This window comes from Schistocerca serialis, chromosome 11 (assembly GCF_023864345.2).
Source record: "Schistocerca serialis cubense isolate TAMUIC-IGC-003099 chromosome 11, iqSchSeri2.2, whole genome shotgun sequence".
In the NCBI taxonomy this organism is placed as follows: Eukaryota; Metazoa; Arthropoda; class Insecta; order Orthoptera; family Acrididae; genus Schistocerca; species Schistocerca serialis.
The window spans coordinates 205,123,092-205,148,696 of NC_064648.1; the positions used below are offsets into that span (position 1 = coordinate 205,123,092).

Consider the following 25,605-nt stretch of genomic DNA (forward strand, 5'->3'; position numbering starts at 1 on the left):
GTTCATCTTATACCCTCCTTTCAAGATACTGTCCATTCCGTTCAACTGCTCTTCTAAGTCCTTTGCTTTCTCTGACAGAATTACAATGTCATCGGTGAACCTCAAAGTTTTTATTTCTTCTCCACAGATTTTAATATCTACTTCGAATTTTTCTTTTGTTTCCTTTATTGCTTGCAAAATATACAGATTGAATAACATCAGGGAGAAGCTACAACCCTGTCTCACTCCCTTCCCAACCACTGCTTCCCTTTCGTGCTCCTCGACTCTTATAACTGCCATCTGGTTTCTGTACAAATTGTAAATAGCCTTTCGCTCCTTGTATTTTGCCCCTGCCACCTTCAGAATTTGAAAGAGAGTATTCCAGACAACATTGTCAAAAGCTTTCTCTATGTCTACAAATGCTAGAAATGTAGGTTTGCCTTTCCTTAATCTTTCTTCTAAGATAAGTCGTAGAGTCAGTATTGCCTCTGGTGTTCCAACATTTCTACGGAATCGAAACTGATCTTCTCCGAGGTCGGCTTCTATCAGTTTTTCCATTCGTCTGTAAAGAATTTGCATTAGTATTTTGCATCTGTGACTTATTAAACTGATAGTTCAGTAATTTTCACATCCGTCAACACCTGCTTTCTTTGGGATTGGAATTATTATATTCTTCTTGAAGTCGGAGGGTATTTCGCCTGTCTCATACATCTTGCTCACCAGATGGTAGAGTTCTGCCAGGACTGCCTCTCTCAAGGCTGTCAGTAGTTCTAACGGAATGTTGTCTACACCTGGGGCCTTGTTTTGACTTGGGTCTTTCAGTGTCAAACTCTTCACACAGTATCGTATCTCCCATTTCATCTTCATCTGCATCCTCTTCCATTTTCATAATATTGTCCTCAAGTACATCACCCTTGTATAGATCCTCTATATACTCCCTCCACCTTTCTGCTTTCCCTTCTTTGCTTAGAACTGGGTTTTCATCAAAGCTCTTGATATTCATACAAGTGGTTCTCCTTTCTCCTAAGCTCTCTTTAATTTTCCTGTAGGCAGTGTCTATCTTACCCCTAGTGAGATAAGCCTCTAGATCCTTACATTTGTCCTCTAGCCATCCCTGCTTAGCCATTTTGCACTTCCTCTCGATATCATTTTCGAGACGTTTTTATTCCTTTTTGCCTGCTTCATTTACTGCATTTTTATATTTTCTCCTTTCATCAATTAAATTCAATATCGCTTCTGTTACCCAAGGGTTTCTACTAGCCCTCGTCTTTTTACCTATTTGATCCTCTGTTGCCTTCACTATTTCACCCCTCAAAGCTACCCATTCTTCTTCTACTGTATATTTCCCTCATTCCTGCCAATTGTTCCCTTATGATCTCCCTGAAAGTCAGTACGACCTCTGGTTTAGTCAGTTTATCCAGGTCCCATCTCCTTAAATTCCCACCTATGAACAAAAATGTGTAACCGAGTACTACTACGCCCCACCAACATTGCAACATGTAATACCAGTATGCAAGTGCATTCAATTGGTTTCTGGGAGGCAGGTCTCTCATTCTGTGAAATTTGTGCTTGTACAGGGCACACTGGTTCAACAGTGAAGTGTACGTGGAACCAGAGGAGAGAAGAGGGCCATACACACTGACAGGGAATTGGACGATACAACGTGTCATGGCGCAAGATGACAGTCATCTTGCCCACTTTAGGATAGTGGATCAAACAGCTTCGTCTACAGTGTCGGCACGATGTCAGAGCACTGGACACGGTCGCACCGACTGTTCGACACCATCTTCTGCGAGATGGACTGGTGGCACATGTGCCATTGTGTCAGCTTCCGCTGACCGGAACCCTGCCAATGCCGCAGACTGCAATGTTTAGTTTTAGTTTAGTTATGTCATTTTCCGTAGATCATTTTCCCAATTATTTTGTCGATATGATGTGGAACAAGTCAGATTATAAGATATACACTCGTCCTCATAAATTAAGGATAATTGCAGAATGTGGTGCCACACAACGTGGCACTACATAAAACTGGTGTTAATAGCATAGGCACATAGGGAACACACATGACACAGATCTGTAAGTCCACGGTATTGGTGATATGTTGAGAAAACTGTCCCGAAACACATGTGCTACCAAACGCCACTGTTTCCTGCGCATGTACCCCGACATCAGTATGGGATATGATCACCATGCACACGTACACAGGCCGCACAACGGGTTGGCGTACTCTGGATCAGGTGGTCGAGCAGCTGCTGGGGTATAGCCTCCCATTCTTGCACCAGTGCCTGTCGGAGCTCCTGAAGTGTCGTAGGGGTTTGAAGACGTGCAGCGATACGTCGACCGAGAGCATCCCAGACGTGCTCGATGGGGTTTAGGTCTGGAGAACAGGCAGGCCACTCCATTTGCCTGATATCTTCTGTTTCAAGGTACTCCTCCACGATGGCAGCTCGGTCGGGAGGAAGGTGGGACCCACTGCACCCGTGAAAAGGCGGACATACTGGTGCAAAATGACGTCCCGATACACCTGACCTGTTACAGTTCCTCTATGAAAGACATGCTGGGGTGTATGTGCACCAATCATAATCCCACCCCACACCACCAAACCACGACCTCCATACAGGTCCCTTTCAAGGACATTAAGGGATTGGTACCTGATTCCTGGTTCACGCCAGATGAAAACCCGGTGAGAATCACTTTTCAGACTATACCTGGACTCGTCCATGAACAGAACCTGGGACCACTGTTCCAATGACCAGGTACTGTGTTCTTGACACCAGGCTTTAGGGGCTATCCTGTGATCAAGGGTCAGTGGAATGCACCTTGCAGGTCTCTAGGCGAGTAAACCGTGTCTGTTCAGTGGTCTGTAGACTGTGTGTCTGGAGACAACTGTTCCAATGGCTGCAGTAAAGTCCCGAGCGAGGCTACCTGCAGTACTCCGTGGCCGTCTGCAGGCACTGATGGTGAGATATCTGTCTTCTTGTGGTGTTGTACACTGTGGACGTCCCGTACTGTAGCGCCTGGACACGTTTCCTGCCTGCTGCAATCGTTGCCGTAATGTTGAGATCACACTTTGTGGCACACGGAGGGCCCGTGCTACGACCTGCTGTGTTTGACCAGCCTCCAGTCGCCCTAGTATCCTACCCCTCATAACGTCATCACTATGTGTTCTTTGAGCCATTTTCAACACACAGTCACCATTAGCACGTCTGAAAACGTCTGCAAACTTACTGGCTGCACTGTACTCTGACAGCACCAACACACCTCTGTGTATGTGGACTGCTGCCAGCGCCACCGTGCGACGACCGCAGGTCAGATGCACCGCACGGTCAGACCCCGAGGTGATTTAAACCCGCAAACCACCCACCAGAGCATTGTTTCACCATGTATCAGAATTATCCTTAGCCGGCCGGTGTGGCCGAGCGGTTCTAGACGCTTCAGTGTGGAACCGCGCGACCGCTACGGTCGCAAGTTCAAATCCTGCTTCGGGCATGGATATGTGTGATGTCCTTAGGTTAGTTAGTTTTATGTAGTTCGAAGTTCTAGGGGACTCATGACCTCAGATGTTGAGTCCCATAGTGCTCAGAGCCATTTGAACCATTTTTAGCATTTAATTTATGAGCATGAGTGTACATTTGGCTCCGTAAATCTGCTCTGTGACATTTTTGTGGTAATCATAGAAAATTCCTGAAACAGTGAGAATGGCTGTTTGGGCTTCACGTCCGGAGGCGCAAAAAAACTATTAAAAAAGTAGATGTCTGTTTTAACATTATAGCTCGCAGTTTGAAGTGCCGTTCCGCGCAAGCGAAAATCGGTTGTACACCCATGCTCTTAAATTAAGGATGATTGCAGAATGTGGTGCCACACAACGTGGCTCTACACAAAACTGTCGCTAATAGCAGAGGCACATAGGGAACACACACGACACACATCTGTAAGTCCACGGTACTGGTGATAACTTGAGAAAACCGTCCCGAAACACGTACTACAAAACGCCACTGTTTCCTGTGCATGTACCCCGACATCAGTATGGGATATGATCACCGTACACACATACACAGGCCGCACAACAGGTTGGCATACTCTGGATCAGGTGGTCGAGCAGCTGCTGGGGTATAGCCTCCCATTCTCGCACCAGTGCCTGTCGGAGCTCCTGAAGTGTCGTAGGGGTTTGAAGACGTGCAGCGATACGTCGACCGAGCATCCCAGACGTGCTCGATGGGGTTTAGGTCTGGAGAACAGGCAGGCCACTCCATTCACCTGATATCTTCTGTTTCGAGGTACTCCTCCACGATGGCAGCTCGGTGGGGCCGTGCGTTATCATCCGTCAGGAGGAAGGTGGGATCCATTGCACCCCTGAATAGACGGACATACTGGTGAAAAATGACTTCCTGATACACCTCAAATGTTACAGTTCCTGTGTCAAAGACATGGAGGGGTGTACGTGCACCAATCATAATACCACCCCACACCATCAAACCACGACCTCCATACAGGTCCCTTTCAAGGACATTAAGGGGTTGGTATCTCGTTCCTGGTTCACGCCAGATGAAAACCCGGCGAGAATCACTGTTCAGACTATACCTGGACTCGTCCGTGAACATAGCCTGGGACCACTGTTCCAATGGCCATGTACTTCGTTCTTGACACCAGGCTTTACGGGCTCTCCTGTGACCAGGGGTCAGTGGAACGCACCTTGCAGGTCTCCAGGCGAATAAACCGTGTCTGTTCAGTCGTCTGTAGACTGTGTGTCTGGAGACAACTGTTCCAGTGGCTGCGGTAAGGTCCCGAGCGAGGCTACCTGCAGTACTCCGTGGCCGTCTGCAGGCACTGATGGTGAGATATCTGTCTTCTTGTGGTGTTGTACACTGTGGACGTCCCGTACTGTAGCGCCTGGACACATTTCCTGTCTGCTGGAATCGCTGCCATAATCTTGAGATCACACTTTGTGGCACACGGAGGGGCCATGCTACGACCTGCTGTGTTTGACCAGCCTCCAGTCACCCTAGTATTCTACCCCTCATATCATCATCAATATTTTCAACACACAGTCACCATTAGCACGTCTGAAAATATCTGCACACTTACTTGCTGCACTGTACTCTGACACGCACCAACACACCTCTGTGTATGTGGACTGCTGCCAGCACCACCGTGTGATGACCGTAGGTCAAATTCACCGTTTGGTCATACCCAGAGGTGATTTGAACCCGCAAACCACCCACGAGAGCATTGTTTCACCATGTATCACCATTTTTCTTAATTTATGATTGTATATACACACATCAATAGTGCTAATATTAATATTACTGAAATTTTTAGTTCTACACATGCAACTACATTTAAAGGTACAATTTATTTTTTATTTATTTATTTATTTTTACCAATTCTGAAACAGAAACTTGTCCATGGAATAGAAGGAGTTGTCCAAAAGAAATGATTTTAAGCTACATTTAAAACTTGGTCTGCTACCTGCCAGATGCTTTATGTTGTTGGGCAAATGATCAAACATTTTTGTTGCTGAATAATGTACTCCTTTTTGAGGAACTGACAGCTTCAATAACGGATAGGAAGCATCATTTTTCCTTCTAGTGTTGTACGTATGAAGATTACTGTTCTTCGCGACTGAGATGCGATTATTTATAACGAATCTCATTAGCGAATATATGTACTCTGATGGTGCAGTTAAAACACCTAACTCCTTGAATAGATGCCTACATGACGTCCTTGGTTAAACACCACTAATTATTCTCACTGCTGTCTTTTGCGCAATCAGTACTTTATGTCTAAGTGGTGAGTTACACCAGAAAACTATTCCATAAGACACAACTGAGTGGAAATATGCAAAGTACATTAGGAGGCTGATCTGTTTATTACCAAGACTAGCGATTATACGAAGAGCGAAAGAAGCTGAACTTAATTGTTTGAGAAGCTCAGTAATACGCTTCTTCCAGTTCAAGTTGTCATCAATGTTAACACCAAAAATTTCAAGAAATCTACCGTGTTAACTGAGCCCTGTTCATATGCTACATTAATTGTCGGTATGACTCTGTTCGGTGTACAGAACTGGATATAGCGAGTATTTTCAATTTCAAAATCAAGGGGAAGTCCATTTTCTGAAAGACATCCTTTTTTGAAAGACATCCTTAACAATATCTTCAGCTGCTTTTTCTGGAATGGGATTTATTATAACACTCGTGTCATCTGCAAAAAGTACTAGTTCAGCTTTCTGAACGTTAAGTGGGAGGTCATTCACATGAATAATGAACAGCAGAGGACCTAAAATTGAACCCTGTGGGACTCCCTTTGTGATACCTCCCCATTCACTAGAATTTACCACCCTCCCAAAATTATTTGTGTTATTCAGCACAACTTTTTGCTTTCTGTTCATTAAGTATGATTCAAACCAGCTGTGTGTATAGCCTTCAATTCCATAAAGCCTGAGTTTTTCTAAGGGTGTGACATGATCCACACAGTCAAATGCCTTGGAAAGATCACAAAAAATTCCAACTGGCAATAATTTGTTATTTAGGGTTTGTACTATTTGATGGGTAAATGTGTAGATAGTATTCTCAGTCAAGTAATCCTTCTGGAATCTGAACTGTGACATGCTGAGTAAATTATTTTCACTTAAATGTGAGACTACTTTTGAATACATAACTTTTTCGAATATTTTAGAAAATGAAGTCAGCGATGAGATTGGTCTATAATTATTTAAGTCACTCTTGTCCCCTTTCTTATGAAGAGGCCTGACAATTGCGTATTTCAACCTGTCTGGAAAAATTCCCTGTGCCAACACCTGAATGCTGACTTTGACGTGCTGAGTGGCAAAATATAGTGTTTTTGAACAAGTCACACTTCAACTTGTCCTTCAGTGATGGCCAAATATCTATCCGACACCACCGTGCTGAAAACAGTGAGGCAGACAGTAATTTTGAGCAGCACAGCAAAGAAACACCAAGTGCAGTAATTTGGCGTGCATCTGTCTGTAACACACAATCTCGCACGCTACGTCTTGACAGCAATCTGAACAGCTACCGCTAGATTGGGGGGATTTTACAGCTTGTGCCACTGCCCCTCCTGTAGGTCATTCCACATGCAATATTTCAGCAGGACAATGCCTGGTCGCACATGCAAAGGAATGCACAAACCTTTTTGGAAGGACAGCAGGTACCAGTGCATCCCTGGCCCGCCCACTTGCCTGACATGTCGCACATTGTACACGTCTGGCATACGGTCTACATCTCATCTACACCTACGTGATTACTCTGCTATTCACAATAAAGTTCAATGAACCACCTTCAAGCTGTCTCTCTACCATTCCACTCTCTAATGGCACGCAGGAAAAACGAGCACTTAAATTTTTACGTGTGAGCCCTGATTTCTCTTATTTTATCGTGATGACCATTTCTCCCTACGTAGGTGGGTGCCAACAGAAGGTTTTCGCAATCCAAGGAGAAAACTGGTGATTGAAATTTCAAGAGAATATCCCGTCGCAACAAAAAACGCCTTTGTTTTAATGATTGCCACTCCAATTCAGATATCATGTCTGTGACACTATAACCCCTATTTCACGATAATACAAAACAAGCTGCCCTTCTTTGTACTTTTTTGATGTCATCCGTCAGTCCCACCTGATGCGGATCCCACACCGCACAGCTATACTCCAGAACAAGCGTGGTGTAAGCAGTCTCTTTAGTGATGTGTTGCACCTTCTAGGTGTTCTGCCAATGAATATTATTTATGTGATCTTTCCAATTGAGGTTATTTGTAATTGTAATCCCTAAGTATTTACTTGAATTTATAGTCTTCAGATTTGTGTGACTTATTGCGTAATCGAAATTTGGCTGCAGAATGAGATTTTCACTCTGCAGCGGAGTGTGCGCTGATATGAAACTTCCTGGCGGATTAAAACTGTGTGCCCGACAGAGACTCGAACTCTGGACCTTTGCCTTTCGCGAGCAAGTGCTCTCCCATCTGAGCTACCGAAGCACGACTCACGCCCGGTCCTCACAGCTTTACTTCTGCCATTATCTCGTCTCCTACCTTCCAAACTATACAGAAGCTCTCCTCTCGCAGGACGAGATACTGGCAGAAGTAAAGCTGTGAGGACCGGGCATGAGTTGTGCTTCGGTAGCTCAGATGGTAGATCACTTGCCCGTGAAAGGCAAAGGTCCCGAGTTCGAGTCTCGGTCGGGCACACAGTTTTAATCTGCCAGGAAGTTTGAAATTTGGCTGATTTCTTTTAGTACTCATGTGAGTAACTTCACACTTTTCCTTATTCAGGATCATTGCCACGTTTCACACCATACAGATATCTTATCCAAATCATTTTGCAATTCGTTTTGATCATCTGATGACTTTACAAGACGGTAAATGACAGCATCACCTGCAAACAATCTACGACGGCTACTCAGATTGTCTCCTATGTCGTTAATATAGATCAGAAACAATAGAGGGCCTATAACACTTTCTTGGGGAACGCTGGATATTACTTCTGTTTTACTCGATGTCTTTCCGTATATTACTATGAACATGACATTTCTGACATGAAATCACAAATCCAGTCACACAACTGAGGCGATACTCCGTAGGCACACTGTTTGGTTAGAAAATGTTTGTGAGGAACGCTGTTGAATGCCTTCTGGAAATCTAAAAATATGGAATCAATTTGACATCCCCTGTCGATAGCACTTATTACTTCACGAATATAAAGAGCTAGTTATGTTTTACAAGACTGATATTTTCTGAAACTGTGCTGACTACGTGTCAATAAATGTGTCGCTCAGCAACTTGTTCATTCGAGTCCTCCTGTAGCGACAGTTGCTGCTTTGTGGACATATCTACCAACTGTGTGGCAGAGAATTCCCCACCAGCATATTCGGGAACTCTTTGGTTTCGTGCCATGCTGTATAGCAGCCCTGATTGCAGCACGCAGTTGTGCTGCTCTGTACCGAATTTCCAGTCACAGTGCACGTAAAGATTTGTAAATTTAATCATTTTTGTTCAGTCGTGTCGCTAATCGGTGGATTAAATTTCATTGCGATTGCATCTCTCAGTCTCGGTGTTTCATTTCTCCATACAGTACTGCATCTTCACAATAACTGTTACCGGCACACTCTAGTGCAGCGGTTGTCAAACATTTTTGCTCACGAGCCGATACTGGCATTAAGAGGAAGTACCTTGGGTTGCATATGCATGAATCTTATTATTTATCGGTAACCTGTGTAAATGGGTGTGTTATGAGTCTCCAATAGACTGGCTAACCAAACAACATTTGCTGAAGTAGTTGATTGTTAAAAGTTGGCAACATTCGCAACACTTCTTATCAACTGTTCTCAGATTGCTGCCACCCAGAGTGATCCCACAGTTGTGACACACTTATTGCCTGACAAACTGTTGTTATGTTATCTGAGTGAAAAGTTGGTTTTCAGAAAGGCTTTTCAACAGAAAATGCTATATCCGCTTTCACTGATCAAATATTAAATGCTCTGAATAACCGGACATCACTCATTGGTATTTTTTGTGATCTCTCAAAGGCCTTTGATTGTGTAAATCAGGGATTCCCAAAGTGGTCGATATCAACCCCTTGGGGTCAATGTCGGTTTCCTAGGGGTCGACATAAACGAAAACTGATTTTGGGGGTCGACGAGGTCTAAAAATCGACCCCTATTAAATTAACACAAGTTCTTATTTAAAACTTTCAAGATAGGTAGGTACTGTATTGTTTATGTTGTGTTACGTGTACGAAGAATAATTAATATTTTTGTAGGAAATAGCATTGTTGTAGTAATGTAAAGTTTCAAGTTTGTACAAGATGAAAAACTCGGCAAGTTTGTGTGGACAAGTTTGTGCAAGATAATGAGTTCGAGCGTACGTCTTTCAGGAGCGTTTTGACTTGCTCTCTATTTGACACTATTTGGGGGTCTGAGGTAACAGTTCATTTTGGAAAAGGGGTCACTTGTCCAAAATAGTTTGGGGATCCCTGGTGTAAATCATGGAATTCTTTCAGATAAGCTAAATCATTACGGTTTGAGTGGGGCAGTGCACAAATGGTTTAATTCATACTTAACTGGAAGAATGCAGAAAGTTGAAATAAGTGGTTCATGTAATGTTAAAACAACAGCTGATTCCCCAAACTGGGGGGGGGGCTACCAAGTACGGGGTCCCACAGGGTTCGGTCTTAGGTCCTTTACTGTTCTTGATATACATTAATGACTTACCATTCCACATTGATGAAGATGCAAAGTTAGTTCTTTTTGCTGATGATACAAGTATAGTAATAACATCCAAAAACCAAGAACTAAGTGATGTAATTGTAAATGATGTTTTTCACAAAATTATTAAGTGGTTCTCAGCAAACGGACTCTTTATATTTTGATAAAACACAGTATATACAGTTCCGTACAGTAAATGGCACAACTCCAGTAATAAATATAGACTTTGAACAGAAGTCTGTAACTAAGGCAGAATCTTCAAAATTTTTAGGTGTGTCCATTGATGAGAGATTAAACTGGAAGCAACACATCGATGGTCTGCTGAAACGTCCGAGTTCAGCTATGTATGCTATTAGGGTTATTGTAAATTTTGGTGATAAGAATCTCAGTAAATTAGCTTACTATGCCTACTTTCATTCACTGCTTTCGTACGGCATCATATTCTGGGGTAATTCATCATTGAGTAGAAAAAGTATTCATTGCTCACAAACGTGTAATCAGAATAATTGCTGGAGCCCACCCACGGTCATCCTGCAGACATCTATTTAAGGATCTAGGGATCCTCATAGTAACCTCACAGTGTATATATTCACTTACGAAATTTGTTGTTAATAATCCAACCCAGTTCAAAAGTAATAGCAGTGTGCATAGCTATAACACCAGGAGGAAGGATGATCTTCACTATGCAGGGTTAAATCTGACTTTGGCACAGAAAGGGGTGAATTATGCTGCCACAAAAGTCTTTGGTCACCTACCAAACAGCATCAAAAGCCCGACAGATAGCCAACTAACATTTAAAAATAAATTAAAAGAATTTCTAGATGACAACTCCTTCTACTCATTGGCTGAATTTTTAGATATAAATTAAGGGAAAAAAAACTTAAACCTTAGTGTCATGCAATATTATGTGTAACGTAATATCTTGTACAGACATCTTTTATTAACCTGACACATTCCACATCATTACGAAGTGTCGTATTCATGATCTATGGAACAAGTATTAATCTAATCTAATCTAATTAATAACAGAAATTCTACTTAAATTTAAAGGCATTAAGCAACATGGGACATGATCACAAAGATTGAATAAACATTTTGAATAAAATTTTTCTTCTACCCATTGTGTTGTGTTCCAAAAGCCCTAATCTAATTTCATATTCCTTGTACCACATTTGAAGATAACTGTCTCTATCATGTGCCTAAACAAATCCATGTTATTTTGATCTGATATGTATACAATAGCAACTGATTGGTACATGGCATGTGCATCCACGAGTTGTCAGCACTGAAACACAAACAAGAAAGTATTCCCCCCTTTGACATCCTATAACCCGGAAATGGTCACAGCCAACTTAACTTAGCTCATGGCCAAATTCACCAATGTCAATTAAAACCAAGCACATCCTAAAATATCAAACAATGGAATAGTAACAATTTTATGAATAGTCTGTTTCTCCTCATATAGTGGGTAATATCTTGAGTCATAGAGAGGCGCAACAAGAAGAGTGCTAAAGAAATAAGCATTCAGCCAACAGGTCTTTGTCTCTGGCTTCAAAAATTTCATGCTCACTGAACAAACATGCAGTATTTGTAACAGAATCTCAGCAAACTCCAAAACCTAATGAGTACACGCATGAAATTACGTCAGTGTGATCAAACTGGATCAGCCGTTCACGACAGCACCTGTTATGTTCGCTAATGTTTCGCTCAAAATAATTCTAGAAATCGACAGCAGAAGGAGGCACGAGCCAGGGGTCAAGTAATGAGACATCCATATACTGTTCTCATTCGCAGTGAGTTCAGTTCTCGAGCGAAAGATGCCTCACGTGTCGATAAAATTGTGGTCCGACCTATACTCGGGCATAGAGTAGTACGGCAAGTTGGGAGTCACTAAGTGCTCTCATTATGAAACACTGGATGAATATAATATGGGTAATTTTTGCTCCATTTTAAGGAAAAGTAAGTTTTTCACACATCTCAACGTTTACGATGTCATATCTCTCGAACTGTGTGTCGTAGAAAGATATAATGTTGCTGGTAAATTAGGTGGCATATGTGGATACTGTCTAGAAAATGTGTTGCAAATAGATTTAGTACCGTATATACTCGAATAATCCGCGCACGTTTTTTCCCAAATTTTAGGACGAACAATGGGGGTGCGCGGATTATTCAAAACATTGTTGGTACTGCTCCACCTCCAACAATACATCCCATGATACTATTGCATTGTTGCAGCCTCAGTCTGTGACGCATCAGTAGCACATTAGGAGTGAAGTATTAACGTCTTCAAACTTGTTAATTATGGCTAGAAGTTCTCGTTATCGCTCGTAAACTGCTGAAGAAGCCGAGAATATTGGAAACCGTGCAGCAGAGAGAAAGTATGACGTGAGTGAGAGTTGTACTCGCGACTGGCGAAAAAATAAAACGCAGCTTCAAGAAACTAATAGTAATTGCCGGGCATTTCGCGGCCAAAAAGCGAAGCACCCAGACCTCGAGAAAAGGCCCTACTATTATGTAGATGAGAAGCAACAATACGGATGCGCGGTGACGAGTGAAATGTACCAACTTAAAGCATTGTCTTTAGCCAAAGAACTAGGCACTACCAGTTTCAAAGGTAGCCAGTGTTGGCTATCGAAATTTTTCAACCGAAATGGTTTAGGATTCCGGAGGAAAACTACTATCGCTCAGTGGCTTCCAGCCAATTACGAGGAAAAAATAGTGAATTATATTATCGCAAATTGGTAATACGGATCAAACGCCAGTCTATTTTGAGATGGCACTCAAAAACACAGTGAACAGGAAAGGAGAATCCAGCATCACGATATGAACTGGTGGCAGTGAGAAACAAAGATGTACAGTGATGTTCTGTGTAACTGGCGAGGGACGAAAGCTACCACCTTATGTGATATTTAAAAGGAAAACTATTCCGAAAATATCAGTAAAAGGCATACCGGTGTTAGTGAGAGCGAATCTGAAAGGGTGGATGGACAACGAACTTATAATTGACTGGGTGACACACATTTGGCAACGTCGTCCTGGTGCGTTACTGAATTTACGCAACATGTCGGTCCTGGACAGCTTCCGCGGACATACAACTAAGAAAATGCGAGACAAATTACAAAAAGGGAAAACTGACTTTGTCATTATCCCTGGAGGCGTAACATCCATCCTACAACCACTAGATGTGTATATAAATCGGCCATTCGAAGCTGCACTTAAACAGCGATATACGCAATGGGTGGCTGATGAAAACTGTAAGTTCACACCTAGTGGAAAAATCAAACAGCCGGATTTGTCCCAGATTTGTGAATGGGTGAAAAGTGCACGAGACTCCATTCCACAACCACCAGTGGAAAAATCGTTCACAAAATGTGGAATCACAAATTCACTGGACGGAACAGAGGATGACGCTCTACGGGAAGACGGTGAAGACAACAATGATTCTCCCGCTAGTGTTGACGATGAACGTGATGAATATAGTGGTAAGAGAGGAAACATACCAGTATTGACTAAAATATTTTATTGCACATACCATATTAACAAATTCTTAAACAAGTTAATTCACATTTCTTTTTTGCTTACGCATAGAGTCCCGGCTGGCGCTGATAATGTTCCCCGGCTGCCCGCCCGTGTAATGGGCCAGCCGGCCAGCTACACACCACTGAATTGGTTGCGTAATGATGTATCAACCTGTACAGCAGCGTTGCTTCAAAGCAGTAGTTATTATACATACTTTTGAACACATCATAAGGCTGGAACAATTTCTTTTTGTAAATAAAAAAATTAAAGCAAAAAATAATTTTTTTCCCCCTCTTCCTCAAAATTGGGGTGTGCGGATTATTTGAGGGTGCAGATTATTCGAGTATATACAGTAGTAAAGAAGTAATAAATCAAAATATCACGTCCAATGCCAAATTTTTACAGTGCAAACAGTAAAAATGTGCTAAGTGATAAACTTTTATCCTTTCATCATTCTGTATGAGGTGTCGGCAAGAAAAAGTTTCGTAAAGGTTTGAAATTATGTGCAAAGCTTGTCGGAAGTCGCTAAGGGCTGTTATTCTGAAATACCGGACGAATAATGTCCGAGTATATGCGCACCATACATACTCTGCTTCATGACAAACACACAATTTCTACCTGTAATACTAGTCTTAATGTGTTAAACTTTTAGCATACGATTATACCACTTAACGAGTAGAATATGACGGCATTTTAAACTTTTAAATGTTGTCAATAACTACACAAAATATTGAAAATCAAAATTTTGTTGCCTGTGGAGGCTGTTAGATACGCATCCTGGCAGTGGTACTGGGTTCTGGGATAGTTGCTTAGTAATAGAGATGTGTTACGCAACAGCAGAATGCAACTCTTTCCTCCGTCAGCTCCAGCAGCCAGTGCAAGGCATTCTGAGGTCGGAGATTTCATCCGGACATTACCGCAGAAGCTCGAACACATCACGTGTCCAGTGAGCTCACCATTTGAAGAGACCCATATTATACTGGTCCCCTCCCGCTTCATATTGAAAAACTGCTGGCAACAGCAGGATCGACAGCTACTCATAATAAATTCCACACAATTTCTGAGAAGTCAATAAAGCTTCTGTCACCTCGGGCAGCAGCTCCATGAGGTCGGCGAACCTGGGCCGCTTGCCGGGGTCGTGCTGCCAGCACTTGAGCATCACGTTGAAGTACTCCTTCGGGCAGCAGTCCGGCTGTTCGAGGCGCTGCAAAAACGAAAAAACACAGTTACTCTGACTTCCCCATTATCTGAGGCACAATCTCGTATACAATTACGAGACCCAAAAAGATGTCAGATTGCACACAATCATATTTTAATCGACACTGGTCTGGACGAGGTGAGAAGGGCTTTACTCGTAAAGCCGTTTTATCACAATGACAGCAATAACGCTGCTGCTCTTCGAGGGTACAGACACATTAAAGGAATACGGAGAGATCCTCTTTCTGCAACAGGGTCGAAGAACACGATGTGGAAATTCGAATTAACTGGCGATTTGGGAAATGCTCCTGGGAAAGGACGACAGCCGATTGAGCCAAAAATTGTTGAGGAAGTTACTGTTGCCACAGCTGACATTGCTGGATGCAGTGTACAATCTTCCAGCAATGCACAAGCTGTGTCACGAGCACTGAACATTTCGTATCACTGTTTGAAAAGTGCTGCGAACCACTGTGAAACTGTATTTGTATTGCAGTTCTAGGATGTCACGGATGCAGACAGTCGTCACATTGAACAATATTTGTAATCTGGAATGTGAAGATCGTAAGCAATTAACAAATGTTACCCTCTCATGTGGAAATTAAAATCTGTGAATAGTTTATTCCTTATTTCTCTTCTGCATATACAAAGTTTCATTGCCCTACATCACTCATCTTTCATGTGAGCCCTCTGAAGTATAATATAATACTATATAATGTATAATTATAACCATATTCTATTTCAGTACAGAAACTTTGTACTTCCAGGCATATTTATGCCAGTAATACTATTTTTAACATATCAGTTTCTATCTGAATATAATTGATTCATGCTCTTCAATGTTCAAGTTAACCACTGTCCTAAATTATTTAAATACATTATACGAGGGTAATCCCAAAAGTAAGGTCGTCTATTTTTTTATAAGTACAGAACTCTGTGTGACAGTTGGTCACACTGTTATGAAGAGTGCTTCACGCGCTGTGTGTAAACATACACACGCTGTGCTGAGGTGCTCAGTCTTGGATTAGCAGCCATTCTGAATGGAGCTCCCGTTGGATGTTAGCGCCAAGTGCGAATTGTGCGCAGTTACTCTGTTTTCGAACGCAAAGGGCACTGCGGTGATTGAAATCCATCACCAATTGACAGAAGCATGTGGTGTGTCGTGCATGGATGTCAAAAATGTTCGTAAATGGTGTAGAGAGTTTGCAGCTGGTCCGACTGAAATTCACAACGAACAAAGGAGAGGGAGACCGTCAATTTCTAATGAGACAGTGTTGAAGGTTGAGCAAAACATTAATTAATGCTGACAGGTATTGTGAGACTCAGAAAAAACTCAAACGGTCAATTCAGAACCGGAGAAGAGGAATGTTGAGCAAGGGCATACACATTCTCCATGACAATGCTCGCCCACACATCACTCGGCAACCTGTTGCTCTCCTGCAACAGTTTCAGTGGAACATAATCACCCACCCACCCTACAGTCCTGACTTGGCACCCAGTGACTATCAGCCGTTCCCTAGGTTAAAAGAACATTTGGCCGAAAAGCGATTCAGCTCAGATGACGAGGTGAAAGAAGAGGTTCGTAACTTTCTGAACAGCATGGCATCGAGCTGGTATGACGTGGGCATACAAAAACTGCCACAGTGCCTACAAAAATGCAATGACAGAAATAGTGATTATGTCGAAAAATAGCTAAATGTTCAAGCTGTAAACTGATGTAAACCATTGTAGAAATAAACAGGTTTATGTACTAATAAAAAAATATAGGAGACCTTACTTTTGGGATTACCCTTGTACGTAATTGGCAGATGAATGTACTCCACTTGTGATTATGCTTTTGGACATTTAATTATCCTCAGAAAATATTTGCTTTTTTTCAAGATCTGTCACTGTCCCTCCACTAACACCACTAATGCCATGACATGCTAGCCATTACTGAAGTATACACACTGTTAGGGGATATGTAGTTGTCAACTGAATTGACTGGCACTGCATTTGTTCATGTTCATGTTTATGATTCACAAATTCTGAAATCGCTTTATTTTTATTTTCTCTCATAGATCTGATCTGTAAACCCAAAACAGGTTACCCGTACAAATAAAACAAAATGAGAGTGAGACAGTGAGTTTGATCATTTATTAAAAAGAATTTTGTACAATGAGCAACATACACATTTTAGTAGTTGCATAAATAGACAACGTGAGATAACAGAGGGATGCATATATGAATCCATACATATACAAGCACCTTGTGCATTTTCAACTTCTCACGGTGTAATTAAATTTTGGGCATGCAGCCGCGAAAATAAAATTTCCGCCACTGATATTTCGGATGCGTATCATCTGACCGTCCTCAGAGGGAGTTACAAGACTGATGACAAGACGCCAAGCGCGGCCTTATATGCTACCGAAGGAAGTCTTAAGAAGTTTAAAAGTATGAGGTGCAGTACCACCGAGATTTTATGGTCTTCCTTAAGTTCAAAAGATGGGTAAGGATGAGCATCTAGAGAACTTGTTTATGAAACCTATAACGAGCGCTATTGGTTCACCGACACATTTTTCTGCCAAATATTTAGCTTCCTTATTAAAACCATTGGTAGGAAAATGTAGCCACCATATTCGTAATGCTATGGATTTTATTCAGAGACTTAGCAATGTCAGGCTAAATAGTACAGATGTGCTTGTTAGTTTTGACATGGTATCATTATACACCAATTTACCTTTAATGGACTCTTTATCTCTTATCGGCCAACATTTAGATAAGAACATTACGGCCTTATTTGAACATGTGCTTTTATCATCTTATTTTCAGTTTAATGGTGAATTTTATGAGCGGATTGATGGCGTTGCTATGGGAAGTCCCCTATCCCCTCTGGTAGCTAATTTATTCGTGAAAGACTTCGAGGACAAGGCACTGGACTCAGCAAGTTTTAAACCAACCATCTGCTGGAGGTACGTGGACGACACATTTGTGGTATGGCCGCACGGGATGGATGAGTTACATCAATTTCTCGATCATTTGAATTCCATCCATGCTAGCATCAAATTTGCTATGGTAATAGAAAAAGACAGCTGCCTCCCCGTTTTGGATATTGTCGTTCACCATAAAGTTGACGGCACATTAGGTCATGCTGTATATCGGGAACCGACACACACATATCTCTATCCTCATGCCAGTAGCTGCCATCACCCTTCACTGACCATAGGTGTCCTTAAGACCTCAGTGCATAGGGTGCACTGTATATCCGATAAAGATAATTTGCAAGAGGAGCTCACAAACCTCAAGAGCATTTTTAAATAGAATGGATTTTCTCTGCAACAAATTCTTAGAGCATTTGATGCAAAAACCTGGAATGCAGGTGTGTGATGGGGAAGAAGATAGTAATTCCTTCGGACCTAGTGCATTTTTGCCCTGTGTGGGTGCTCTTTCCTCGAAGATAGGCCGTATTCTTGAGAAATACTGTATTAAGGTGATCTTCCAGTCCCCCACAAAGATTGCAGCTTTACTCGGCTCTGTGAAGGCCAATTTACAGCTTTGTAAAGCGGGTGTGCATCAGATTCCTTCTGGAAATTGTGAGAAGTCATACATAGGTCAAACTACATGGACCGTTCGTGAGAGATGTGTGGAGCATTGAAGATACACATGATTATTACAGCCAGACAACTCAGCTGTGGCCGAACATTGTATTGACACAGGGCATTCCATGAATTACAGTGATGCGAAGATTTTAATATCCACCTCTTCTTTTTGGGAATCTGTCTTCAAGGAAGCTATAGAAATTAGATTAGCTAACAGTTTAATAAATAGAGGTAATGGTTTTAATTTGGACAAAACATGGAATCCAGCTCTCTGAGTAATTAAACTGCAGAGAAGTAGTCACGGTGTCACCGCCGCCAATCGTACTTCGATAAGCGAATCAAATGTCTGTATTCCTTCGCCAAAGGCGGCGCACGTGTAAGCGTATTTCCTTGCTGCCAACCAGCATCTGATCCGCACGTGCAGTACCGCTGCAGTGGAGCATATAATGCCACGCTTGGCATCTTGTCGTCAGTCTTCTGACTCACCCTGAGAATGGCTGGCCGAAATATCAGTGGCGGAAATTTTATTTGCATGGCTGCATGCTTGAAATTTGATGGATACAAGCACGAAATAGCACAGGTACTCTCAGGGATTTGACTTGCAGAAGCCTAAAGGTAGTACGTAGTGACGACATTCACCCTGATGGCGACAGTGAGTTGTCATTACATTCTCCAGGAGACACCAAATGCTTTTGACAACAATTCTGGTCGGTGACCCTTCAGCTGCCACACTCGACTCCTGAAGGTTGGTTGCAGTTGGGTACAAAGGTTGTCACAGATCACTCAATGGTGTTCTTAATGCGCTCAGTAGGGTTGACATCGCGTGACGTGTCGGGATCACAGAAACACCGAAACGTCTGGAGTAATCCTCAGACCATTCTGACACATGTTTAGGGTTTTGTGCCTCAATCAGTAAAAACCCTATAGGATTGCTTTGTTGTCCATCTGTCTGTCTGTTCAACTGTTAAAAAACCCTTTTCTCTCAGCAACGGGTATACGTATCAAGTTGAAATTTATGTCACATACTGAGATCTACAGTCCCCAGGCGGTTTAAAAATTTGAAGCTTCTAAGTCAATGGAATCAAAAGATACAGCCATTTATGTCACATTTTTTAATACTCACAAGCACACTCATCAAAACCTATAGAGTACTTCCCACTGGCCTAGAATCTTGACATTTGGAAAAAAAGAAGATTTAACAGTACAACTAAAGGAAAAAATCTGATAACTGTAAATTCATAATCACAAGGATTCTTTGTGTCATTCCTTGTCCAACTATGTCTGTCCATCTGTCTGCCACTTTTTCTTAGGAATAGGAAGAGATAGCAATTTGAAATTTTTGTTACATACTAAGGCCTACAGACTCTTGCAGCGCAAAAAAATTGAAGCTTTTAAGACAATGCAATCAAAAGATACGGCCATTCATGTTACATATTTTGATGCTTGCAAACTCACTCATCAAAACATATAGGGTACTTGCCATTGACATACAATGATGAAATTTGGCACAATGTAAGTTTCACAGTACAGGTACATGGAAAAAATCCAAAAATAATTAATTTGTAATTATATCACACAAAAAAATATTTCTTTACTCATTTGTTATCTGACATCGAACTTTAAATTGAAACTTCAGTAGTTCTGTTTTCATGCTGACTGGGTTGCAATGGTAAAAGTCAGTCACCACTCCTGGATTTCTGATGATGAATAAACTCCAAAACGGACCATATGAGCAACAAAGTCATTCCTTACCTGATGTTCACTTTTTCCATTGCCGCGCAGTCAGCCTGAATGCAGAACTTGTGATTGTTATAATAATAATGGTCACCTGCCTCCTGCATGTCTTTGTCACATTTATATTATTGAAATTAATATACAGGGTGGTCCACTGATAATGACTGGGCCAAAAATCTCATGAAATAAGCATCAAACGAAAAAACTACACGGAACGAAACTCGTCTAGCTTGAAGGGGGAAACCAGATGGCGCTGTGGTTGGCCAGCTAGGTGGCGCTGCCATAGTTCAAACGGATATCAACTGCGTTTTTTTAAATAGGAACCCCCATTTTTTATTACATATTCACGCAGTACCTAAACAAATATGAATGTTATAGTTGGAACACTTTTTTCGCTTTGTGATAGATGGCGCTGTAATAGGCACAAACGTATAAGTACGTGGTATCACATAACATTCCGCCAGTGCGGACGGTATTTGCTTTGTGATACGTGTTAAAATGGACCGTTTACCAACTGCGGAAAAGGTCGATATCTTGTTGATGTATGGCTATTGTGATCAAAATACTCAACGGGCATGTGCTATGTATGCTGCTCGGTATCCTGGACGACATCATCCAAGTGACTGGACCGTTCGCCGGATAGTAATGTTATTTAAGGAAACAGGAAGTGTTCAGCCAGATGTGAAACGTCAACCACGACCTGCAACAACTGATGATACCCAAGTAGGTGTTTTAGCTGCTGTCGTGGCTAATAGGCACATCAGTAGCAGACAAATTGCGCGAGAATCGGGAATCTCAAAAACGTCGGTGTTGAGAATGCTACGTCAACATCGATTGCACCCGTACCATATTTCTATGCACCAGGAATTGCATGGTGATGACTTTGAATGTCATGTACAGTTCTGCCACTGGGCACAAGAGAAATTACGGGAGAATGACAGATTTTTTGCACGCGTTCTATTTAGCGATGAAGCGTCATTCACCAACAGCGGTAACGTAAACCGGCACAATATGCACTATTGGGCAACGGAAAATCCACGATGGCTGCGACAAATGGAACATCAGCGACCTTGGCGGGTTAATGTATGGCGCGGCATTATGGGAGGAAGGATAATTGGCCACCAATGTATGCTGATTTCCTACGTAATGTTCTACCGATGTTACTACAAGATGTTTCACTGTATGACATAATGGCGATGTACTCCCGACATGATGTATGTCCGGCACATAGCTTGCGTGCGGATGCAGCGGTATTGAATAGCATATTTCATGACAGCAGGTGGATTGGTCGTCGAAGCACCTTACCGTTGCCCGCACGTTCACCGGATCTGACATCCCCGGATTTCTTTCTGTGGGGAAAGTTGAAGGATATTTGCTATTGTGATCCACCGACAATGCCTGACAACACGCGTCAGCGCATTGTCAATGCATGTGCGAACATTACAGGAAGCGAACTACTCGCTGTTGAGAGGAATGTCGTTACACGTATTGCCAAATGCATTGAGGTTGACGGACATCATTTTGGGCATTTATTGCATTAATGTGGTATTTACAGGTAATCACGCTGTAACAGCATGTGTTCTAAGGAATAATAAGTTCACAAAGGTACATGTGTCACATTGGAACAACCGAAATAAAATGTTCAAACATACCTACATTCTGCATTTTAATTTAAAAAACCTACCAGTTACAAACCGTTCGTCTAAAATTGTGAACTATATGTTTGTGACTATTGCAGCGCCATCTATCACAAAGCAAAAAAAATGGTTGAAGTAAAACATTCATATTTCTTTACATAGTACACGAATATGTAATAAAAAAATGGGGGTTCCTATTTAGAAAAACGCAGTTGATATCCGTTTGACCTATGGCAGCGCCATCTAGTGGGCCAACCATAGCGCCATCTGGTTTCCCCCTTCAAGCTAGACAAGTTTCGTCTTTGTAGTTTTTCTTTTTTTTTTACGCTTATTTCATGAGATATATGGCTCGGTCGCGGTCAATAGACCACCCTGTATTTTCGAAAATAATGGAATCACTGGGACCAATATCTTGCTAGTATCGAAGTCGATAACAGTAGAAGTCATAGATTTCCTGAAGTGTCGAAATGGGTGAACTATAAATTTACATAATTAAATTTGTACAGAATCCTCAGTGTGAGAGTGCTACTCACACCTGTTCACCTGTTTGTAAGTGACAGGGTGGTGCCTCGTTGTGCTGGAGGTACAAGTCATCTTAGGTATACTGAGGTGACAAATGAATGTGCTCAATGGGACAGTAGGTTCCTGTGTTACCTGCTACATATATTAAAAAACTGAAAACCTGCCTCGATTGCGAAAAAAGCACCTAGTGTTAAGTGTTAACCCAGGTTTCAGCAGAGATAACTACACCTTCTTCAGAACAACAATAAAACCCACAAGTGCCTAAGAAGACCTTTGTCAATGATTACAAGAACACGATAGCTACACATTTATAAACGAAAACGAAAAGGAAAACACAAACAGTACATATGTACAAAGTCTAAACCGTTACTTAACTTAATGGTGTACGCTCCACCTCACACCGGCCTATGTTCGATGGGCCGTGACCCGCCATAAACTGCAGCTACAAACGGTCGCTCACTTACAAGCCTGACCCGCTACCTATGCACATGCGCAAGACAAGGGAAGTTACTTGAATGCGCACGCGCATACGAATACGAGAAAGTTTATACATGGGTTGGGGCTAAATAGCCCATATATTCCCAACCGTGGATCAACGTATGTCAAAAAATGGAATGGATAGAATGAGTGATGAGCTAAATAGGAGATGAAACCTAAAAATAACCGCACACGGTTGCTTATGCTAGGAAGCTGTTCATCGTCTTTCTTTTATCCTCATTTTCCTTTTACGATGAAGGTGATTTTAGGCCGTTGAACACCTCACGTTTTATCCCTATATCTTTATTACCACGACGTCTTTAGATTACATCCCCTCAGCCCCCCCCCCCCCCCCCCCCCAGGCTAACTACTGGCTTTAGGTATAGTTTTTAAGAGTTCCTCCTGTTGTCATAGATAGCTTCATATACGTTTCTTTCCTGGCATAAGTAACCGTGTGCAGTTATTTTTAGGTTTCATCTGCTATTTAGCTCATCACTCATTCTATCCACTAGGTGCTTTTTTCGCAATCGAGGCAGGTTTTTAGTTTTTTAATATATTAACGAACGATTGCTGACATGCTGCGATGTTGAAGGTTCTTACTTGCTAGAGACGCACTACAGCCAATGTAACAGGGTCCCCATGGCACCACACGTAATGAGGCCATGTACAGAAATGCCCCGACCCTAGTCTGTCGGCATCACCAGTTTTACATGCTTATGCTTTCCTTTTCCTTTTCCTTGCTGACACACTTGCACCCTAACAGTCACCACTGACCAGCACAACCCACTAGTCGTCAACCACCCTAAGTAATCTTTCCTTTTCTTTCCTCTGCATTGAAAATGTATCAAAGCTCAAATAATCACACACGAAGACAGTGTTATCTCTGAACAGAGCTGCGACGGTCTTACCTGGAAATTTGGCTCGTCAATGGCCTCGAGGATCTGATGGCCGGTGAGCGCGGCCCACGGCTGGAAGCCGTAACTGAAGATCTCCCACAGAGTCACGCCGTACGCCCACACGTCCGAAGCGGACGTGAAGCGCAGGTAGCTGATGCATTCTGGGGCGCACCTGGAAGCCACGAGGAAAATGCGTGTTGCACATGTCTCAAACATTCCAGTACCTAAGGACCAATCCCTTAACATATTTTCCAATTTTTTTCCCTCTTTCATTCTTCTTTGTACAGGTTCCGCAGTCAGGAGGATACAAGATGCAAGTTTCTTACCTATTGTTTAACTTATTCCAATAACACAAATTTCTCCATAACAGCGTATGACCAAAATTATTTTGAATTAAATTCATAAACAATCAATTACACCCCATGAAATAAAAAGTAATAAAAAATTATAAAGAATGTAGCAACCAGTAGTGGAAATATAATTGATTTATCTTGTTACAAATCGATTTCGACTGATATCAGTCATCATCTGTGCATTTTTCTAACCGATGATGACTGATATCAGTAGAAACCAATTTGCAACAAGATAAATAAGTTACATTTCCACGACTGGTTGCTACATTCTTTACAATTTTTTATATTACATGGTTACTGCCCAGAAAGGCTGTGAGTACTATGTGACTTAACTTCTAAGGTCACCAGTCCCATAGAACTTAGAACAACTTAAACCTAACTAACCTAAGAACATCACACACATCCATGCCTGAGGCAGGGTTCGAACCTCTGACCATAGCGGTTGCGCAGTTCCAGACTGTAGCGCCTAGAACTGCTCGGCCACCCCGGCCGGCTGCACAGAACGGGAACCTTATGGAGCCCAACATTCAAAAATAAATAAGCGTCATATTGGAATCACAGTGTTATGTATCTGTAATATTCTGGTGCCAAAACTCAGTAGGAATTACGATTTCATGCATGATTTGAACAATTACTAGCTTACTTCACGCTGCAGGAAATGAGAGACGACATCGAACTGCATTACGAGATAATTCCATTCCAATATAAAATGATCACATAAACTGCTCACTACAAAACTACATTTGCGGCATTATTCAGGAACTTTACTTCATATTGCAAGTCTGTAACTTTTGCCCCAAGTAGTTAATTTGATAATAAAAATTTCTTTCATTTTACATTTGCACATGTGTCCTTTGTCAGGTGTCTAAGCTATTCACAAGTGCACTTGTATACAATTTTGCAATAGCTTCCTTTAGTAAGACATAATTTTGGATAAATTAGGAAAACAACTAGTGAACTTCAAAAGAAAGAAAGCTAGGGAGAGGACTAATCCAATGAGTTTTTATATGGCTGTAGGTGGACTTACAACCAAAAGTGCATTTGATAATTTTGAGCACTATAGTGAAAATCTTTGAAGCACTTTAGAGAAGCTCATTTTATTAAATGACGCTATTTGTAATTTTCTCTCTGATGATGAATATGATGCAGACATGCTGAGATGTGAGGAATATATACATACAATTAAATGCACTATACAGAAGGCTAAGAAAGTGGTTTATTACAAGCGTCCAGCCTTAACATTGCAGATGAATCTCAGGTTATCTACAGTGCCCACTCTCCCCAGTGTATTCCATGCTGTCAAGCTACCAATAATTAAGTTTCAGCCATTTTGACAAGATGTCAAAATGTGGTCCTGCTCTTGGGAACAATCTGAATAGACTATTGATAGAGACTCTTGCTTTCTACAATAAATAAACATGTTTTCCTACGAGGGCATCTGTCAGGCGAACCCAAGCTGTTAGTAGATAAAATACCTATAACAATTAACACATACAAGGCAC

General features: G+C 41.8%; 1 protein-coding gene across 1 annotated transcript in view; it reads right to left on the reverse strand.

Moving 5' to 3' along the window:
* The window catches only part of LOC126426657 (activated Cdc42 kinase-like), a 386,532-nt gene that overhangs the window by 223,192 nt on the left and 137,735 nt on the right, over window positions 1–25,605 (reverse strand). Inside the window, exons 7-8 of the mRNA XM_050088543.1 lie at window positions 23,763–23,922; window positions 14,800–14,916 (exon numbers count right to left, since the gene is read on the reverse strand). Of these exons, the coding sequence (XP_049944500.1) occupies window positions 14,800–14,916; window positions 23,763–23,922 (277 nt within the window). The remainder of the gene's footprint in view (window positions 1–14,799; window positions 14,917–23,762; window positions 23,923–25,605) is intronic.